The sequence below is a fragment of the Callorhinchus milii genome, unplaced genomic scaffold (assembly GCF_018977255.1).
Source record: "Callorhinchus milii isolate IMCB2004 unplaced genomic scaffold, IMCB_Cmil_1.0 Scaffold4, whole genome shotgun sequence".
NCBI classification, from domain to species: Eukaryota; Metazoa; Chordata; class Chondrichthyes; order Chimaeriformes; family Callorhinchidae; genus Callorhinchus; species Callorhinchus milii.
The window spans coordinates 68,643,249-68,665,204 of NW_024704745.1; the positions used below are offsets into that span (position 1 = coordinate 68,643,249).

Consider the following 21,956-nt stretch of genomic DNA (forward strand, 5'->3'; position numbering starts at 1 on the left):
AGCAATGTGACATTAAACAAGGAGCTGGTATTTATAGCTGGTATGCTTCTCGCTGACTTTACCCCACCTCCAGAGTGGTGCAGAACTTTCAATCTGGAACAATTAGGGTTAGAAACTCAAAGTACATAGACTAGCGGGGGTTATAACATGGGTTTGCTTACACCTGATCTCAGCCTCAACAACGGTCAGGCTGAGGCCTGACACCACGTCGCGAGCACAGGGTATATAAAAAAACATTACACCAACACAGAGAAAAAAAAGGGAAATTATCTTAGAATAAAGCAAAACCTTTTACATTCAACCGTGTGGGATGACAAGAAATAGTATATAATAGAACCTCTTTTTAACTAACGTTTCCTGGTTGCCAGCAGCAGAGCCAAATCTTTGATTTTGGTCAGGCGGATGTCTGACACGTGCACAAACCCATCACTATGCTTAAGAACATCCAAACCAGACTGAGAGATCCATGCATCTCACCTAAACATGGAATTTCCCTGAGTCTGGAATGAAATGCTCGCTGTCTCTCTGGAGACACATCCTGGTTATCTAATCCCAGAGAGTACTTGGTGCAGGCTGGACCTCAGCATGTGCATTGGGATAAAGCTAGAATTTAACCAGCTAAAATTGCAGAGCTTGCCATTGAAAGCACGGTCTGGCAAACATCCCACTGCTTGTCCAACTTGGACCATAATATTTATTAGGGCTTTGGTTTGCAGGGTCAACAGGAGCTGAGGGGCAAGAATTCCACTCCCTCCTAAGCCCTGAGGATGAGTCAGGCTGCCAAGTCTGCTCTTGCATGAGACAAACCCCTGGAGTCTACTGTTTTGACTGGATTAGCAATTACACCGCACTTGATTTCATTAGGGAGATGTTAGATATGAAGAACAAAGGGAAAAGGAACAGAGACTCACGTGGTTATTGTGGATGTGTTCCAGCAACGTTGGATCATCAAATTCAGACAACTCAAAGGAGGAAGTGAAATGGCTGTAAATGAAAAACAATGTGTGTGTGGTTCCCAGGGGGGAAGGTGGGGAGGGGCAGAAAAAGACATTAGTAAACAGCAGAAGTGCCATCATTTTTTTGTCACGTTGCTAACTTATACTCAACACTCGAAGGGCTGTGTGACCTTCTCTTATTCCTGTGCTTTTCCTATGTTACAACTGTCCTGTCAATGTCAGTGGAAGCAAAAGGTGTTGATTGTTTCCAGAACAAATTAGATAGATTTCTGTTAGGAAACAATATCTCGGGACACAATATATAGTTTGGGACATGACACGTGCATGCGACTGCCAGGATGCTGGAAGGTGAACTGGATGGACCTTGGTCTTCTTTTGCCTAGCAAATTCTTATGTTCTTAATGCCCCTCTCACCCTCAAGGTGCCCTTCTGTAATTGGCAGAAAGACAACGGTTCACCTCCACGTTTTGCCTTTTGCCCAAACACAATTTGCCTTTAACAAACCCATGTTGGCTGTCCTTTATTAACCAATATTTTTCTAAGTGAAAATTTATCATAGTCTCTAGAAGTTTCCCCACTACTGACGTTAGGCTGACTAGCCTGTAGTTCCCTGGTTTACCCTTCAGTTCCTTTTTGTACAGGGGAGTAACATTTGCAACCCTCCAGTCTTCTGGCACCACCCCGGTGTCCCAGGATGATTGAAAGATTGTGGTCAGAGCCTCCGTTAGTTCCACCCCTACTTCCCTCAGTAACCTAGAATGCATCCCATCCGGAATGGATGACTTATCTATTTTGAGCACCATTAACCTTTTTAGTATCTCTTCTCAGTTTATTCTTATCTTATCCAATTTCTCTACCCACAACTCTGATACTGTGGCATTAGATGCATCCTCTTCTTTTGTGAAGACGGATGCAAAGTACTCACTCAGTACGTCAGCCATGCTCTTTGTCTCCACAAGAAGATTTCCTCTTTGGTCCCTAATAAGACCCACCCTACCTTTGACTAACCTTTTATTCTTTATATGCTTATAAAATACTTTAGGGTTCCTTTTTACGTTACCCGTTAATCTTTTCTCATACAGTCTCTTTGTCCCTCTTATTTCCTTTTCAGTTCTCCTCTGTACTTTCTATATTCTATTTGATTATCTTCTGTATTTTGAACATGACATTTATCATAAGCCTCCTTTTTCTGTTTTATTTCAACCCCAATTTCCTTAGTCATCCAGGGAGGTTTGGATGCCCTACCTTTCCCCTTTGTGGGAATGTATTTCTTCTGTTCCCGAACTATCTCCTTCTTGAAGGCTTCCCATTGCTCGTTAGCTGTTTTACCTGCCAATCTTTCCAGTCCACCTTGGCTAGATCTCTTTTTAACTCACTGAAATTAGCCCTCTTCCAGTTGAGTATCTTCACCTTTGATTATTCCTTGTCCCTTTCCATAAGTATGCTAATCCTAATGATGTTGTGATTACTGTTGTCCAGATCCTCTCCTACTGAAACCTGCTCCACTTGCCCCACTTCATTCCCCAGAACTAGATCCAGCACTGCTTCCTTCCTCGTTGGGCTGGAAACATACTGATCCACTGAAAGAACTTGTGTTCTTTCCCAAGTGAGACACTGTCCAAACACTGGACACTGTCCAGTGATTGCAAGTGTTTCCTTTGAGTCAGAAACCATTTGAGGGGAAATTGTGGTTTTCCAATGAAACACTTCAATAACACTATAGAAATGGTGGTTAAAATGAAATTTCTAGAGTATAACAGCACAACAATAACTCAGTCTCTACCAACTGTTCAAAGTATTTAACTCACAAGAGCAGCATTAAACTGGTCATCGTGTCTGAGGAGGAACTTGCTCAGTACAGGGAGATAGATACAAGACGAGGCTTTCAAATCATAACACCATAACTGCTTGTACACAGGGAATTCTGTTTACATGTACAATAGACAGACACACAGTCAGATCCCATTATAAAGTATCCTGGTGCAGTGTGGGTTCACTTCTAGTATGAGCCCCTCTGTAGACCAGAAGTCTAGTATATATTGGCCCAAACAAACACCCACTATAACCTACACATCAGCTCTAACACCCACTGTAATCTACACATAAGGTCTAACACCCACTGTAATCTACACATAATGTCTAACCCCTAGAGACTGTTTAAATATAAGGCACCCACAATGCAATTAACAACAGTGTGACCCAGCGAGCTATTTGTAAAGATGTCTTACCCCAAATCATCAGAAGAGCGTTCTGTATCCGAGTCTGGGTGATGACTGTGTGAAAGAGCACAGGAACATTATTGTAGATTCAGCAGCAATAAAAGGCTGATAACCACCCTGTAAAAGAACCAGATGATCTCGACTGCCTCCCCTTTAATCCACGGGTGCATTTCAACGTCTTTCTCATGGTTAAATAATGAAGGTAGCCCTACCCTGTTTGACCAGACATTGTTTTTTGTCGGCAAAAATAATTAGTTTGACTTGAAGACTGATTTCATGTAGCACATTTGCCACGGCAATGCTATGAGAGTAGAGACAGCAGCAGTAGAAACCCCCACACCAGAGCAGGATTCCAGGCCTGCTTCTGCCTCCCTAGCGCAAGGAATGCTGAGGCCAACTGCAGCTCCCCTCCCAAACCACAAAAAAAAGTCTGCCTGGGTTAAGATCAGCAAACTCAGGGAGTTGAAACAGTGGACTTTCCTGGCTTGCATTGCTCCATTTCAGTTAATTTCTGGAAAAGTGCGCTCTCTTACCCGTATGCGATCCCACCGATTGTACACTTTTTGAAGCTCATGACATTGCACGTCAATGTTCCTGTCTTGTCTGAAAACAGGTATTTGACCTGCCAAAGAGGAGAATAAAGAATTATCAGCCGAGTGGAAATCACTTCACCCAGAAGGAAACGATAAGAGAATGTTCTGGGCTGTCTGTGTCTTTTATGCTCAAAATGGTCAATTCAGTAAATGCAACAGCCGCACCTGACAAATCATTCCATTCTCTGACATCCCCCTGGGAAGAGAGGTTCGGAAGAACTTCTTATTCCATAGGGTTGTCAGAATTTAATAACAATCATTACCTTTAGATACAGCGCCTTATCATGTCGTCTAGACGTCTCAAAACGCTTCACAGAATATGCTGCAAAGTGGTGTGACTGTATGTGCACAGCAATGTCCCACAGCCAAGGAGTGAGTGACCAATTTTATTTGGAGGATTGTTGGCCAGGACACCAACTGGGAGAATCTCCCTTCTGTGAATCATGGAAAGTACAGTATGGAAACATTTACCGTGAGCAGCTGTTAAAGTGGAGTCAAATGGGGTGTCCAAAAGAGAGTTTGGAAGGGTGTTAGAGAGCACGAGGATATAGCAAGGCAATAGGATTAGGCTGGATGGCTTTTTGGAGGAGAAAACATCGAGACAACATAATGGGCCGAATGGCTTCCTGCTGGGACATAAATATCTAAGGTTCTCTCCTTTGGTTGTACATTATTTGAGCACATGCAAATCAAGTCTGTCCCAATGCTGTGGATTTGGGATAAAGGGGAAAAGCTTCATTCGGGATTTTCTCCACGCCCTTTAGCAGAATGGAAAAGATCCCACAATTGAAACACTTTATTTGCTGGTGTTATGTATGTAGCGTGTCACCACCATCATTTTATTTTGGGATTATTTTGCTCTGTTACAGGGAACAATATCCACTGTACATATTGTAAGAATTGTTTTCCAGTTTTGAAAGCAAAGCAATAAAAAAACGCGGCTCCAGGGCATGATTGTATAAAGCACTTTGTTTCCCTGCGATAAAAATAACAGAAAAAAAACATTCAATGTTTCGGGACTTTTCTTGTGAAGAACAACATTCAATGAAAACAATTCATTTAAAAATGCAAAGGCTCCCACCTGGCCAAGCTCTTCATTCAGATTGGAGGTCCTGGCCATTGCTGGCGTGTCACTTTCCGCGTGGTACATATCAACATCCTACACAAAAGATCAGGGAACAAATGAGACAAGCACCTCCAGCTCAGGCCTCTCACAGTAAAGCAAGGGTTTTCTTTACCAGACTTGCAATTTTCTTTGTTCAGCCAAGTATCTGATGCATGCAGAAACCCACCTCCATGCTTAAGAGTATCCAAAAAAATTAATAATTCAGCACTGAACCATCCTGAAAAGGGGCATCTCTGTTCCATGCCTGAAGATGTATATTGTTTTCTCTGGAATACCCTACCTCAATCCCTCCATCTTGCCCCCTCTTTGCTTATCTTTAAACCACACCTGAAGACTTTCCTACCCCGTCCCTTTCCGACACCTTATTCCCACACCATCTGGGTAAAGATTTTTTTCTGGACTCTCATTTTCCCGATTTAGGTCTAATTTTAAGGTTATGGTAAGGATAAGGTAATGGATCTCTCACCTAAGTGAAAAAAATGTTTATTTCATGTTTACCCATTGGTCACCTCATGCCCACCTCCCACCCTACTCAGGCTCCCATTCCGTCTCTGTAAAGCACATTCTCCTATATAAAAGGTTCGATAGGCGCAAATTGTTGTTGTCATAAATTTTAATAGTACTTCCTTTCTTTTACTTCCAATGTGTTGAGATTTACAGAAACACGATTGCTAAAGCACCAACAAAGTAACTGTTGTTAGAAACACACACCCAGTTGATGTAGAGAGCTTGGATGAACTTGACAACTTCCAGTGTTACCAGCAGGCTGATGGGAATGAGGTTGTTATACAGAATGATGAAGGTAAGCAGATTGTATCCAAAATTAGCAAGATTATCTGGGGAGAAAAACAAAGAGATCTGAATTAAGCCAACGCACGTTATGTTACAATGATGGTACAGGTGTTGTTAGCTTTTGCAGTAATGTACCAGACAGAACTGTTAATTTATTCCTACCTCTCCTCCCTACCTCTCTTCCTCCAGGTTCCCTCTTCCCTCCCTCCATTCTCACTCCCTCCACTCTCTCCCTCCGCTTTCCCTCTCTTCCTCCATCCACTTTCCATCTCTCTCTCCCTCCATTCTCCCTCCCTCCATTCTCCTTCCCTCCACTCTTACTCCCTCCACTCTCCCTCCCTCTACTCTCCTTCCCTCCACTCTCCATGAGCATGTTCTGCAGGGATGGCATTGGACAAACAGATTTGTCAAGTTCTAATAAACTGGGGTGGAAAAGGCTTGTTGGGCTGAGTGGCCTCCTCCTGTTCCTATGTTCCTTTGTGAACAGTGAAGAGCAAAATATTGTGTTCTTTCTCACTCAAGATAAACTACTGAATGCAGAGAATTGTAATCACTCTAACATACGAATGGACAGGACCAGGAAAGGACATTGCGGTACGTTTGACAGCTAACAATATTAAAAACAAATTACTCCATATTATTATCTCTCATGTCCGTCAAGAGATTTATTCACCAACTATCTAGCTAAATTTATTGGCTCCAATTACCTCCTATTCCACATATTTCATAACACTACATATAAAGTAATTCAATCTAAACTTGTTCACCTTCCCTCGCTAGAAGCTAGAGTTGCGTTTGCAGGACATGAACAATCCTTACCGGTTAAGTTCATGTACCAGTCAGAAGTGCCATGCTTCTTGTTCCAAATCTCAGCTCCCACAGCACTGATCAGAGACATGACAAGCAGGAAACAGAAAAGAACCAAGATCTGCACATTTGTGACCCTCTCGACATTGGATCTCTTCAAAGGGGCCTTGGTAGAATTCTGCATATCAAGAGAAAACACCACACATTATGATTTGTCAAGTTTTTGGAAGCAAATTCAGAAAATACCTCCAAAGATAACCTCCCTTCAAAAATAATAATAATGATTTGGTCGCTCAATCCACGACTGTTTGTGGGACATTACTGTGCGCAATTGGCTGCCAAGTTTCACCCACAAAATATACAGTCCATTTACTTCATAGTATATTCTGTGAAGCGCTTTGAGACGTCTCGTGGACGTGATGAGGCGCTAAATGGAATGCAAGGATTATTATTGTTAAAAGTTAATTGGCTGATTCGTGGAGCTCTGTGCACAAGGATTATTAATATTATTAGCAGTAGTAAGATTAAGTCACAAGCTGGAGATCCAGTTTGGAAATTCACATTCTATCAGCAACACATTTTCAAAAATATTTATTATTATTTTGCAAAGTGAAATGCAATTCTGTGCAATATACAAATGTCAACAACTTTTTCCTACATGTAACTGCACAAATCAACTTTGAGCTCAGTCAGCCCCTGTGATAGGTACCCAGCTATAAAATACAAGTTGTTGTTGATAGGAAGCCAGTGATGAGTGTCCGCAGCCCAGAATGGAGACAATGACCTGGCCTCTTGTACAACAAAGATCAGGATCTCACCATGCTGCAAATGATGGGTACGACACTAGAAGATGCATCGTGTTGATACCATGGGACTCTCTGAGTTCCTAGTCTAGGCTGATACTCCCAACGCAAATGCTGGGGGAGCTCTTGAATGAGATGTTCAACCAAGCACCTTACTGCCTGTTCAGATGGACGTTAAATATCTCATGGCGTTATTCCGAAAGAGAATGGAGTTTTCCCCCGGCCAACCAGCCCCTGATAAAATTAGTCATTCACTTCATGGCTGTTTGTGGGACTTTGCTGTGCAAATATCGGGGATTCAATGAGCTGCGTGAAAGGCATTATCCCGATGTGAAAGGCGCTACATAAATGTAAATTGTATCCTACTGTAAACAATGCAGGGCTAGGGTGCAGCTGCTGAAATAACAGCAAACAAAAATGCTATGTAATAACCTGCATTAGCTTTGTGTCGTGCCCAGTGTAGACCACCATGCCGAAAATCCACTGCGTGTTCCTTAGTTGAGCTCCTCTCAGCAAGATCTGGTCAGGTCCTATACCGACAGGACTGCAGCAGAGCAAAGATAAGTATACAGAGGTTACAATCTGAGCCTCAACTGTGAATCCATTTAACCTGGATATCAATATAAGTTTCAAGGTCCTGAACAATTGTGGCACCCAAACAGCCCACCTCACCATCAGGGGTCGAGCCTTCAGCTTCTCTGCCTCCACCCTTTGGAACTCCATCCCACAGTCCCTTTGCCTCACTCCCTCCCTTGCCTCCTTCAAAGCTAATCTCAAGACCATCCTTTGACTGCGCTTTCGGTCAGCCTCCTACCACTACCCTCTCTGCCCTTCACCCTCCCTGATCCAAAAAAAATCCTGATTGCCCAGCGCCTTGTGACTTTGTCCCGACGTGAAAGGCGTTATACAAATGTAATTTGTTGTTGTTGTGGTCACGTGAGCACTCATGCTCTGCCAGACAGTGACTAGCAGACAAATGGAGCATCACAAGCAGGTTAGGGATTGCAGATTCCACGCATGCTCCGCACAGTTCCTGATCTGAGCGACAGTCTGCGGTCTCTCAGAGGTGATGCAATAGAAACAACGATCAACGAAATGTCATTAACACGTAAGTGCGGATTGGGATTCCAGATCTTAAGGTTTTTTTAAATTGTTAAAAAGAGTTCTGCGTTTCAATGGACTGTAATAAAAATAGGACCAGTTGAATTTAGTAAACTTTCAAAATAAGTTTAGTATACAAAAGTATACAGTGCAGAACCTGAACAACACAACAATGTGTGTTTACAATAATTTGCATTTATATAGCGCCCATCATGCAGGGTAGCATCTTGTGGTGCTTAAACACGCTTCATTATACTACCGACTACTTTATAACATGAACGGGGTAAAAGGGGCCGACTTCTGGGTTATTAGGTCACCCCTGATTTCACATCCTGCTTGCTGGGCATGCGTGGGGACATTGCTATAATACATTACAATATTATGTAATATATAATGGAATATTATAATATTCTAGATATGAAAAGGCATTATATTAAATGCAATAGATTGCTCAGGTGTTTGGCAGCCAGAGGGTGAGCTGGTATGACTCATTCGATTTCACAAGAGGCTTTTAAACACAACCCAAAACTGGCAGCTTCCTTGCGTGCATTACAACAAACCCCACTGTACCTGGCGACACAGGTTTTGCAAACAGAATGAACCACGGTGCATGCAGATGCTCAGTCACTAAAAGGGAGGATACGTATTCACAGAAATACAAAATTAATCTGGATCAAGTAGGCCCTTTTCGGCCCAGCCGATCCCATCCTTCCAGAACACCTACCATACCGACCTCCTATTGCAGCGTTGAGTTGTGTTTTAAATGAGTCCAGCATCCTGGCTTCAACCACCCTCCCCGCCAACAAGCAAGTGTTGTTCCCAACCTTAACCAGAGTGTGTAAAACGCACCATCCAGTCATGGACACGCTCCTTGAACTGCTCATGTGGGCGAGGATCAAAAGGGTGACCCGCAGAATTTTGGAGACAGCATTTTTCCTTTTGCCTCAGGAAGGGAACAAACCAACGAGGCCAGTGAGATCACTAGGTAAAATAAAGGTTGACATTTCATGTTGACTTGCCTGTTTCCCCGGAGTCGAAGGTTGCCGCTGAAGTCGTAGACATGACGGTTCGGTCCTTCGCATTCCAAATGCCCGGACATCTTCACCAAATCCGCCGTGCTCTGTAAACCGATGGTGCTGGCCAAACCCTGAAATAACAGAAGGGGGAACAATGCCCACCAAGTCCTCTTCCCTTTTGTGGTACAATAATAATATAAAATAAGCTTTGCATTTGATAGAGCACCTTATCATGTCGTTGACGTCTCATATTCTGTGGGCGAAATGCGGCAGCCAATTGCACACAACAATGTCCCACAAACAGTCATGGGTTGAGTGACCAAATTATTATTTTAGTATTATTTTTTTTGATGGTATTATTACCCCCAGAAAGCTAATAACTGAGTTCCTTCCTTTACTGCTAGGTAAACAAACAAACAAAAATTACATCTGTATAGCGCTTTTTACGTCGGGAGGACACCCCAAGGCGCTGGACAATCAGTTTTTGGACCCGAGTTGTGCACTGGGATTACAGTCAAAGATGAATCCCAGTGCAAGGCCCAATTGGTTAGTGGGATTGCTTCCCTGTAACACTTTAAAAGTCAATTTAAGCCAGCATTCTCCAAACAGCCTCCAAAAGGCTGGGATCTGTGCAGTGGCACAATTATAGGTGCCAGCAAGCTCAATAGCTATTGTAGCCGGATTTGGGGTGAATGATATGGCAAATGTCCCATATCACATCACCCCCAAAGGACTATAGATTTGCTGAATAAGATATCGAGAAGCTTGCTGAAACAGTTGGTGTAAACATGTTAAATAGCCAACCATTTCTGTATTTAATGATAGGGCGAGGAGTCTAGTATGCGGAATCGAGACTGAAAAACTAGAGAAAATAGGGAAGGACTTGTTGGGTCTAATAGCTTTTTCCACTTCCTTAAATCTCTTGTGATCTTGTGAACCCCAAGCAAATTGTCCCTCGGAGTGCGATCGCTGGGAGTTTTCAAGAGCAGTTTTAACACAGGAAGTCCCTGAAAACAGCCAGAGTGGAGAAAGCATTCCAATGCTTTGAGCGGAGATCCCATGGTACAGCATGATACATCTAGTTGACATTAGGATTGAATAGTTCTGAACTCTTGCAGATCCCCAATTCAACCCCAAATATCAATGAAAACTGAGCTGGGTTTACCTGTCGTACTTTGAGATTTGTTTCTCCATCCAGGTTTGAGGTTTCAATGTAGCACATTCCGAACGGCTCACTGAGAAGTACAAAAGGAGCATTTTATATCAGGTTTCCTGCTGGTCAAAAGCTGCCCATCACAGAACCACAACCTACAAAATGAGTGACTAAACAACACAACATGAATCCATGACAAAACTTTGGGTTGATCTCATGCTCTCTTAGGAAAACTCAACGGTTAAACTGAGATTTGTTTTGAATCCCTGGGACATATAATGGAAACCCATCACCAAGTGTAAGAGTATCCAAGCCAGATTTCCATATACATCTCCAACAACAACAACAAAATTACAAGGAGAGTGACCGAAGGCACGGTCAAAGAGGAGGGTCTTGAGATGGGTCTTGAAATAGGCAAGGGAGGGGGCGAGGCCCATGTATATCTACCACCTGTACATGAAAATACCTTTGTCTAGAATGGAATGTGTGCCCTCAGCCTGGAAGGACACACCCTGCTTACCGAATTCTGGAGAATATTAGGCACAGTTTTTGGCAAGAGCCAAGGTTTAGGGATCTCTAGAATATGTGTGGGATACTGCTGGAGGTTAATCATCTGTCTGGCGGGTTGTTACACAGCTCGTCCAGTTGGAACCACCTCTCCTTTCCATTAGGCCTTTGGCTTGCAGGGTTAACAAGTGATGAGCGGGAAGAATCCCTGACATCTCCGTCTCCCTCCCTCCACATGATGAGACAAGCACATACATTACTGCCACTAGACTGGAGGCTTCTATTCATTGTTTTTCTCTCTCCTCACCCCAACTCCTCCACTTTTCCCATGAAAGGGAATGTAGGCAGAATACACTGGAAATTCCTATGATTATTTTCAGCAGATGTTCAGTGCATCAGAAATGAGAAAAGGCCGTTTGGCACATTAAAGCCTCTGGTGTATCCACACAAATACAACACAAAATTACATTTTTTATAGCGCCTTTCACATCGGGAGGAGTTCCAAGGCACTAGGAGGACACCCCAAGGCACTGGTGTTCAGATAACACAACTGTTTTCTCTCCTCTTCCCCCCCACCTTTCCCATGAAAGAAGTTGTAGACAGATAACAGAGGCTCTGGAACTCCATCCCCCAGTGCCTTCGACTTGCTTCCTCCCTTTCCTCCTTCAAGGCCGGTCTCAAAACCTTTCTCTTTGACCGAGCCTTCAGCTCCCCTCTCGACTCTCTTCCCCCTCCTCGCTCCCTCCCTTCCCTCCCCTCACCCTGACCATTTCCCCCCTCCTCGCTCCCTCCCTTCCCTCCCCTCACCCTGACCATTTCCCCCCTGCTCGGGTCATGACCCAACTGTGCAGCGCCTTGGGACGTCCTCCTGACGTGAAAGGCGCTTTATAAATGGAATCTTGTTGTTGTTGTTGTTGTCAGATATGTTATCAGATAACAGAAATAACAGGGATCAGATAACATATCTGTTCCAATATGTTATCTGATTGTATATGAATAATCACAATGTTTGTAATTCTATCACTTCGCTTTCAGATTCTCTCGATGCTCGTTAATGACTGCAACAACAACAACTTGCACTTATATAGCGCCCTCCACCCAGGGTAATGTCTCAGAGCGCTTAACAGTGGCAGAGCCTGACTCTGAGCCGGGGGGAGGGAGCTGAAAGCACGGTCGAAAGTTTCCAGGTGGAACTTGAAAGAGGGAAGAGAGGGGGCAAGGCGGAGGGATTGAGGGAGAGTGTTCCAGAGTTTTGAAGTGTAGTAGCTGAAAGCGCAACCTCCGATGGTGGGGCAGAGGGTGCGAGGGACGAGCAAGAGGCCGGTGCTAGTCGAGCGGATTAAGGATCTCTGGAATATGTGTTGGGATACTCCTGGAGTTTAACCAGCTTTCCGTTGAGAACACTGTCTGGTAGGGTTTCCCACAGCTAGAACCACCAGCTGAACATGTTAACGTCTAAATTAAGAGCATATTTCCTTTTGAAAAAAAATCCCTCACAAACACATTTTCTGAGATACTCTGCAGTAAAAGTGGAACTTCAGCTTATTCCAGCATTCAACAAAATCGACACTTTCGTTTCGGTGAGGTCAACCACCTCAGTAACCTCCAACTTGTCCACAGTACAACAATTAATTACATTTATATAGTGCCCTTCACAGCGTCTCACAGCGCAGTAAACCCAAGTTTTAAGTCACCCACATTAAAGAAACACAGGGTGTATTAAAGCAAGTATGGGAGTATAAAGGTTAAATATTTCATTCACCACAAAGAGCAACCAAACACCCCCACACGGAATGTCTGACCTGGAGGAGATAACGATCATATCAGCTGGGAGATGCTGTCCATTGGTGACCTTCACAATATCTCCCACCGCCACCTACAAGAGGATGAGTATAAGAACAGCATGGATAGAAATCAACACACAGCAAAGTATAATCAGCAGCAATTCTGGCAAGAGAATGAGCAAATCAACACCGCTCAAGGGGATCATTGTTGATAGGCCTCAATTTGGCCTTTACTTTGTTAGTTCTGAGTTTTCGTCCTTAGAATGAGGTTTGTCCTTGTGAATCTTATCCTGATTCATTTTGTAGCGTGAAAATTCTATCTGGATTAAATCTAGGCCTCTCACCAGAGTAAAATGGTTCTATAAAATTAAGCGATTCAGCCCATTAAGATTGTTGAACCATTTTTTTGATATCACGGTACATCTTTTTAACTACAGACAACAGGACTGGCCCAACTCTACGCTCAGAGGGTTGGATCCGCTCTACACTCAACGCGTCCGGGGAGTGGATTAGAATAGGAACTCTTTGAGTGAAGTAGGGATTATTTTAAATTGCCTATGCTACTGATTCTCCCAAACTATTTAATGTCTTAAAATTTAAGATCAGGCAAAATTTTGGAAGGTTCTTCAATTCAGTCTTAATTTATAAGTTGCTTTTTCAGGGAAGTCGCTAAAAACATTCAGTCCAACATCCAGCAAACATTGCTTGAGCTCCAAATATTTTAACATATGTGAGACTGAGGTCCTGGCCAGGCTCAAATGGCTGAAAATCCCCAGGATGGATGAACTGTACCTGAGGGTCCTGAGGGAGACAAGGCAGGAGATTTGTGTAGCACTGACAGACATTACAAGAGAATCAATCACCACTTGGTGTAGTTCCAACAGAGTGGAAGTAAGGAAATGTGTGGTTCTTACATTAAGGTAAGATGATATACTTGGCAACAATAGACCCATTAGCCTGACCTCAATAATTTAAAAGCTGATGGAGGCAATCCGAAACAAAATGAACCATGATATAAAAATATCCTTGTGAATGCAGTATTCAGAAGAGGTAGATTTTGTCTGAGGAGATGGCATCCTAAATTGATGGTGGGAAGCCATATGACATAGTGTGCCTAGACTTCCTGACAGCATTTGACAAAGTACCACTTGACAGACTCCTTCACAAACCGAATCCAATGAGTAATCATGGACATGGATTTGTAATTGGCTTCAGGGAGTAATAATAATAATCCTTGCATTTGACATAGCGCTTTTCACGCCTTCTAGATGTCTCAGAGCGCTTCACAGAATATACTGTAAAAGTGAATTGACTGTATATTTGTGGGCGAAACGCAGCAACCAATTGCGCACAGCAGGGTCCCACAAACTGTCGTGGATTGAGTGACCAAATTATTATTTATTTATTTATTTTTCTTGAGGGATTATTATCAGGCATGTGGAGTAAGGAAACTTGCCCAAGCTTTCGCCCTGACGGGAATCAAACCCCGGTCTCTCGCTTGCAAGGCGAGTGCTCTAACCACTGAGCTACAGGAATGAAGCAGAAGTTATGGATAAGGAGCTAAGCATAATGCCACATGGGTCTGTATTGGCAATCTTCCTGTTCCTGTACACATTAACGACCTGAAATCATAGTCTCAGTACAAAGAAGAGTACAGTCCTCCTTCTCTATAATGCAAATTCACCTGTCTTTCAGATGAGTTTTAAACTGAGGACCCATCTAGCTGTTCAACCACAATGGTTGGCCAATTACTAGTCGCCTCTTTATCTCTTGTCATGAAGAAAGCTAAAGGAGATCCAAGGATGCAAGTTGACTCATTGACCATCATGTTAAAACAATGCGAGGCAAAAAAGTTAAACAGGATCCTGGGCTATATTGCCAAATTAATTGAGTTCAGCTCCCCAGAAGTCATGCTCAAGCTGTACAGTGCTTTGATCAACCTACACCTAGAGTACTGTACTGTGCACAATTCTGGTCACCTAACATAAGGAGATTTCCCAGGCCTTAGAAGCAGTGTATAGGAGAGCAACTAGGATGATCCACAGTGTTCGAGGAAGGAGGTAGAATCAATCATTGAAAAGGCAAGGGCTCTTTGGTCGTGAAAAGAGACATTCTGGACAGGATTAAGCAGAACCTTATAGAGGACTTGTATATAAGATTTTAAGTGGGATTGGGAAAGTGAACTCAGACTATTACTTTCAAACACTAAGCAGCAGAACTAGAAGTTCAGGGTTAAAAAGTGCAAGTTTACGACAGACACAAGTTTTTCTTTACCCAGAGAGCAACTTACAACTGGACAGGTTACCAGGAAAGTTGGTTGAGGCCAGGACGCAGGGTTCATTTAAGAAACTGCTTGCTGCTGTAATGAGAAGACTATAGGCTGATTGGCCTTTTTCATCTGATTCTGTCTTGTGATCTTGTGAACCGTGGAAAAATGTCATCCAAATTGAGAATGAATCTAGATATGGTCCAAACTTCCACATAATCTTGAATTTTAAGATAATCTTCTTGCATCTGCTCTTTACACTGAGGGGAACAATACAGTCTTACAGCTAAATCGATGGGTTAGTAAATTACTATCATGCAGCACTTTGTATCATCTTGTTCGAGAGTAGATGGGCTCAAAATTCAATTAGATGAAATAACTGCCCTCCTCTCAGCCCACTGTGCAACTTATACTGAGTGATGCTAACTGAGCCTGGAGAAAAGAACTGGATATTGCACTTGTAATAATATGAGAAAAGGGCAATGTTCCCAATCAGATTTAAACACTGAAGCTGCCTTTTAAAATATATAAAAGAATGTACCATTAAGAATATACTATACACAAAATGGCAACTCCTCAAACAGGAATACGTCACTTCAGCCACCCTGCCCTTCCACCATTTTCAAAGTGTTGGTCCAAGCTGAGTAAGACGGTACATTACTCTGTTAAACCTTTATTTTGAAATAAATAGATAATAAAACAATAATCCTTGCATTTGATAAAGCACCTTTCAGGTCAGGAGGACATCTCAGAACCCTTCATAGGATATAATGCAAATTACTGTGTATTTTGTGGGCGAATGTGGCAGCCGATTTGCACACAGGAATGTCCTACGAACAGCCATAATGTGAATGACAAATTTATTTGGAGGCTTGTTGGCCAAGACATTGGTAGAAATACAATTCCCTCTTTGAACAGTACCACTGGATCCTTACCAACCACCTGAACAGCCAGATGGGTCCTCAGTTTAACAACTCATCTGAAAGACAGCATCTCTAACAAAGAAGCCCCCACCCCCACATTGCATTGGAGGGCCACCTAGACCATATGACTACATCTTTCTGGAGCATGGTTACGCCAGTAACTGTGTTGACAACATACCGACTAAACAATTCCTCCCCTCAAAACAGAATGCCGAACATTCAGTGTGTGCATTAAAGTATCTCCAATCCGCCCAAGGGATTAGAATCACATGCAAACTATGACCGGTTGACAAGGAGAGCAGAATTCAGCCAAACAGGTTAAGCTTTCACCAAGTTTAATTTCCTGCAGATCGATAAAACGATTGCTCTTACATTTAGAATAGAATGTAATGAACGAGAAAATGCAATTCACCCGATCCATTTGAGGAAACAAATTCTAGAGGGAATAGAGCAAGGCCACATTTAAATCTCTCTCACTGCTAAAAATAATCCTTGCATTTGGTATGGCTCCTTTCCTGTTAGGAGGACATCCCAAAGCGCTTCACATAATACACTATGAAGTGACACAACTAGGTATTTGTGGGCAATCGCAGCAGCACAATTGTGCACATCAATGATCAGTGAGGCAGCAAAACACATTTCTGTGCAATCACTAAACTCAGGTATTTATAAATGGTCCAAATAGTCTTCATTTTATTTTGTTTGCCAGACTTCGGGACTGCCTCTCCCCTTGGGCTGCTGAGAACCTCATTAATGCTTTCTTCACGGTCAGGTTCGACTGTTCCAACACACTGCTCACTCGAATCAATAGCTCCTACCTACACTGCAGACTGTTCAGAACTCTACAGCTGTGTCCTCACCCACCCTCTTCAGCTCCCCAAACCCCTCACTCCAGCTCAGGTGCCCATTCAGCTATGTAAAGTGCTTTGAGCTATACTCCCAACATGAAAGGTGCTATATAAATATAAATTGTATTGTTTTCAATGATTGCAGGAACCCAAGAATCAGGCACCTTGCATCTCCAGCATCACATCACGTACCTCTTTCCAAATAATGGTCTGCCACTTGCCATTTCTTAAAACTGCAAAGAAAAGAGTTGTTTTAGTAAAAGCACCTGTGACACAGAATACTTGCAACTGGCTGACCATCTGCACAGAGGGGACCTCATAGAGGTGAAACACAATTTTATATGGGATTGAAAAATAAACCCAGATCAACACTTTAGGATTTGTCATAAGAGGAGAACAAGAGGACACAGGTTTAGAGTTGTAAAGGGCAATTTCAGGACAGATACCAGGAAGATTTTCTTTACACAGAGAGTAATCGAGACAGGTTGCCAGGAAAGGTGGTAGAGGCCAGGGCACTGGACTTACATAAAAAGCAGCTTGATGCTGTAATAGGGGGATAATCGGGTCTGTGTTCTGGAGGGATGAGCTTATTTGGGCAGAAGGACCTTCTTCATCCAGACCAAACCTGTGATCTTGCATTTATATAGTGCATTACAGTGCATTTGACATAGGATGATGTCTGAGTCCTTCAGAAAGATGGGATTGGATACCGGATAAGGAGGACGGGGGGGGAGAAACCATAGGCAGTGGGGAAAATAGCAGGTCTTAAGGTAGGATTTAAGGACAGATAAGAGAGGGGGTGAAATGGAGGGGTAGAGAGAGAGAGAGACTTCCAGAGGTTAGGGACGTAGTTGCTAAATCACTAAGCACATAATGTGGGCACTATGCTCAGGTTACTTATAGTTCATTTTACACCTATGATTATTCAACAGGGTACATTTACAGCATAAACTAATCATCATACTGGATTTTTTTTGCTCATGATTCTGTCTATGATATAAGTGTGCAAATATTTTTTGGTCAGTTGGGTATCTAAGGCTTCATTTGTGTAATAATAATAATCCTTGCATTTGATATAGCGCCTTATCACATCTTCGAGATGTCTCAAAGCACTTCATATAATATACGGTAAAGTGAATTGATTGTGTACGTTGTGGGCGAAACGTGGGAGCCAATTGCGCACAGCAGTGAACCACAAACAATCGTTGAAGTGACCAATTTATTATTGTTTTTGAAGGTATTATTACCCCCTGGGAAGCGATCCGCCAATCGGCTAACAACCGGGTTTTACTTACTGCTACGTAAACAGAGGAGTGTGGAGTAAGAAAACTTGCCCAACATTTCACCCAGATGGGAATGGAACCCAGGTCTCTCGTTGCGAGGCGAGTGCTCTAACCATTGAGCTACAGAACTCCACAAGAAAACAATATATAACCACAGCTATATAAATTACTATATAAAGTGAGCTTAATGTGTAACCACATTAATATCACTTTCCACTGTGACCGCTTCAACATTGTCTTTTAAGCGCAAATTTGATAAACATCTGAAAAGGGGGAAAATATAAAAAGGCTGTGGGGAAAAGCTAGGTGAATGGGGCTAAACAGATGGTTTGTTCAGACGGCCAGCACAGGCAAGATGGGTCAAATGGCCTCCTTCCACTCTGTAAATTTCTATCGTCTTCTATGATTCCGTTTGCTCCAAAATGCATCATCTGTACTGGGGATGGAATGGTTATAGATCACTGTTTACTCCCAATGCCCCAGGAAAACACATTGTTTCATTGTATTTCATGTGATTTACTTGCCCTTTTCACATCTGCAAGAGATTTCTGCGCTACACGTCTGCTTTTGTCACCACTAAATGTCAGCAGCGTGAGCCACTAATTACTGCTAGCGTCTGGGAGTAAAATATTTCTAAATGAAGTTGTCCAATACCAGATTATTAGATGTGTGATAGTTAAGTTAGCGAGGTCCAAATAGTGAGCTAAATGCAGTTAGTCATCTTCCTGACATGAAAGGTACTATATAAATTGTAATATATTGTATTATGGAGTTATCGGTGCTGCTATCAGTAGCAAACAGTCTGACCAGGAGAAAGGTTGGGCAATGTTTTGTCTCTATGCCTCCCCTCCTTCTCTCTCTCTTCCCACCCTACTATACATGCCATTTCATCGTGCACACAGTGAGTTATAAGATCAGGTTTGCTGTCATAGTGAGAACCCAAGAGAAAGATGGCACAACGCAGAGGAAGAATCATCGTGGGCCTCTGGTGCTCCATGTAGTGATTTGTGATAAAGTTCTACTGGCAGGTAGATATATAGGTCTACACTATAACTCCCAGCAGAGGATAAAACAGAGAAATCTACAGTGCTGAGGAGACCATTTGGCCCATCGAGTCTACACCATCTAACAGAGCAAGGAGATCAATTCAATCCCACCGGCTCGCCTTATCCCCCACACCATCTCTTTCATATGCCTGTTTACTGTCAAGATAGCAAGATAATAATAATAACAATAATGATGATGATAATAATCCTTGCATTTAACATAACACCTTTCACATTGGGAGGATGGCTCAAAGTACCGGGACAGTGTCTTGGAGCACATACAGTAAAGAGTAGTGAGTGTATTTTGCAGGCAATCACGGCAGCCAATTTCCGTGTAGCAATGCCCTACAAAACAGCCATGATGTGAATCAGCAATTTTAGATCTTTTGATTAAAACGCCACTCTCAGTGCTGTGTAGTTTTTAAACCACCATAAGAAAAAAATATAAAATGTTAAATGCAATCATGTATTGCCATTGAAGTACCAAGAATCCAAATTGGTCAGTTCAAGTGATTTATATAGCAGAGAATTCACTATACAGCAAATCTATACACAGACAAATCCAATTACCCTAATGTGGTTTGATGAGAAATCCACTTATCAACAAAGGAACATGCAGGCATATGGTACTAATGGAAGTGGTTATTTTAAGCAACAAAAATATAGTTTATTTTCCATTCCCTGAACTTGATGTCAGAGCGCTTGCTTCAAGCATAACAATGAATGTAATATAATAAATAATACTCATTGCATTTGATATAGTTCCTTTCCCATTAGGAGGACACCTCAAACATGCTTCACAGGATTCACTAATTACAGATTTTGTAAACAAAGGCACAGCATACAGCAAATCCCATAAACAGCCATGAAGTTAATGGCCGATTTTTATCTGGGGAATTGTTGGGAACTCCCGATTCTTTTCAAATAGTGCCGTGATTTATTTAATATCCAGCTGAACAGGCAGACGGGACCTTGGTTTAATGTCTTATCTGAATGATGGCACTTCCCAACAATGCAGCACACCTCCAGCACTGCACTGTGTCTGGATTAAGCGATCACAAAACCTTCTGACTCAGAAGTGAGAGCATTGCTGACTAAGCCAGACTATCACCAATGGGAAGGGTAGAAAGAGAGGCAGTCAGTACAACAACAACAACAAGATTACATTTGTATAGCGCCTTTCACATCAAGAGGACGTCCCAATACGTACAAAGACTACGTATTGCCTTGATCAATAAGAGGTACAGAGACTTAGCCTCGAAACTTGGCTTGGCTTCAAAATTGTCCACGATCCAATATCCTAGGGCTTTGTTTCAATGGAACACAACCTGCATTTTCCCGATGTGAAAGGCGCCATATCAAAAAGGATCATATTTCTATAAATTATATTCTATGTGTAATTTGTGTTTCGCCCACAAAATATGCAGTCAATCCATTGTACAGTATATCCTGTGAAGTGCCTTGAGACAACAACAACTTATATTTATATAGCATCCTTCACTCCAGAGAGCATCTCGGAGCGCTTGAGAAGTCTGAACAACGTGATAAAGTGCTATATAAAATTCAAGGATTATTATTATTAGACACTATAAAGTGCAGTGACTTTGTAATTTGCAGGCGAACACAGCAGCTAATTTAAGCTGAGCAGCCAATTTAAGCGTCCCACTGACAGCTGTGGAGTGAATGACCAATTTTATTCAGGGGATTGTTGACCAAAAGAAACTCCCTTCTCTTTTTAAATAGTGCCGTGGGATCTTTAACATCTACAATTGTACATAGATGGCTCAAAGCCATGGTGCAAGGAAACCCAGCCCTGTTCTGAGCCATGGTGAGCAGGAAGGTGCCAGAGTGTGAGGGGAAATTGAGGGGAAATGGGGGGAAGGGCAGACACCTCTTGGCAATCAGTTACAAAGGGATACTGGAAACAGTCTGAGAGCAGCTGGCATGTCTGTCTTTTTCTATATCAATTGAGACACAAAGAGGAGTGGCGAAACTTGAAAATAAAAACTTAGCTTGGGAGATTTCTCCTGATGTAACAGGCGCGGCATAAATGTCAATTTGTATTGCTCTGTATATAGGTTTCAGGGCAAGTGCATACAGAGAAAACTTATAATAAATACCTCCATAAAATTTTAAAAAAAGTTTATAAAAATTTGTGTGCAGGCACAGGCAGAGAGAACAGCAGCACAAGCCAATTTTGCAAGATCTTTGACAACACCCCTACATAGCTCCAGTCAACATCAGGCAAACAATAAAAATAATGATGATGATAATCATCCTTGCAAGCGATATAATGCCTTTCATGTCAGGACGTATCAAAGCGCTTCACGTGAAATATTTTGTATACTGTGTGGTGACCGTGTATTTTGTAGGCGAACCCGGCAGTCAATTTGAGTACAGCAATTTCCCACAATCAGCCATTAAACAAATGACCAATTTCACATGGGAAATTGTTGGAACAGCACACTGGGAGAAACTCTCTTTAGGAATATTTGACTAAAGCAATGTCTCTCTGTAGGCTGCTTCAAGCGGTGATGCCTGCGTTCTACGTTCAGCGGCTTGTTCTACTCACCACAATTTAAAGAGAAAATGTATCCTGTGTGAGAGGACAGTGTGAGTCGGGAATGAACTGTAATCTTTATACAGAGAGAGGCTTGCCTGCCAAGATCACCTCCTTCAAAACTTTTGAAAGCATAAGCACTCTTGTAGGCTTGCAACTCACGGTCGTATTGA

General features: G+C 42.5%; 1 protein-coding gene across 3 annotated transcripts in view; it reads right to left on the reverse strand.

The window, feature by feature from the left end:
- atp8a2 (ATPase phospholipid transporting 8A2) overlaps nt 1–21,956 on the reverse strand; it is a 285,157-nt gene that overhangs the window by 174,863 nt on the left and 88,338 nt on the right. For all 3 annotated transcript variants that reach the window (XM_007900625.2, XM_042333953.1, XM_042333952.1), the window contains 11 exons: nt 17,087–17,127; nt 12,876–12,949; nt 10,579–10,648; nt 9,417–9,544; nt 7,729–7,840; nt 6,506–6,671; nt 5,606–5,730; nt 4,850–4,927; nt 3,709–3,797; nt 3,185–3,229; nt 912–984 (listed from right to left, as the gene is read on the reverse strand). In XM_007900625.2, the coding sequence (XP_007898816.1) occupies nt 912–984; nt 3,185–3,229; nt 3,709–3,797; nt 4,850–4,927; nt 5,606–5,730; nt 6,506–6,671; nt 7,729–7,840; nt 9,417–9,544; nt 10,579–10,648; nt 12,876–12,949; nt 17,087–17,127 (1,001 nt within the window). The remainder of the gene's footprint in view (nt 1–911; nt 985–3,184; nt 3,230–3,708; nt 3,798–4,849; nt 4,928–5,605; nt 5,731–6,505; nt 6,672–7,728; nt 7,841–9,416; nt 9,545–10,578; nt 10,649–12,875; nt 12,950–17,086; nt 17,128–21,956) is intronic.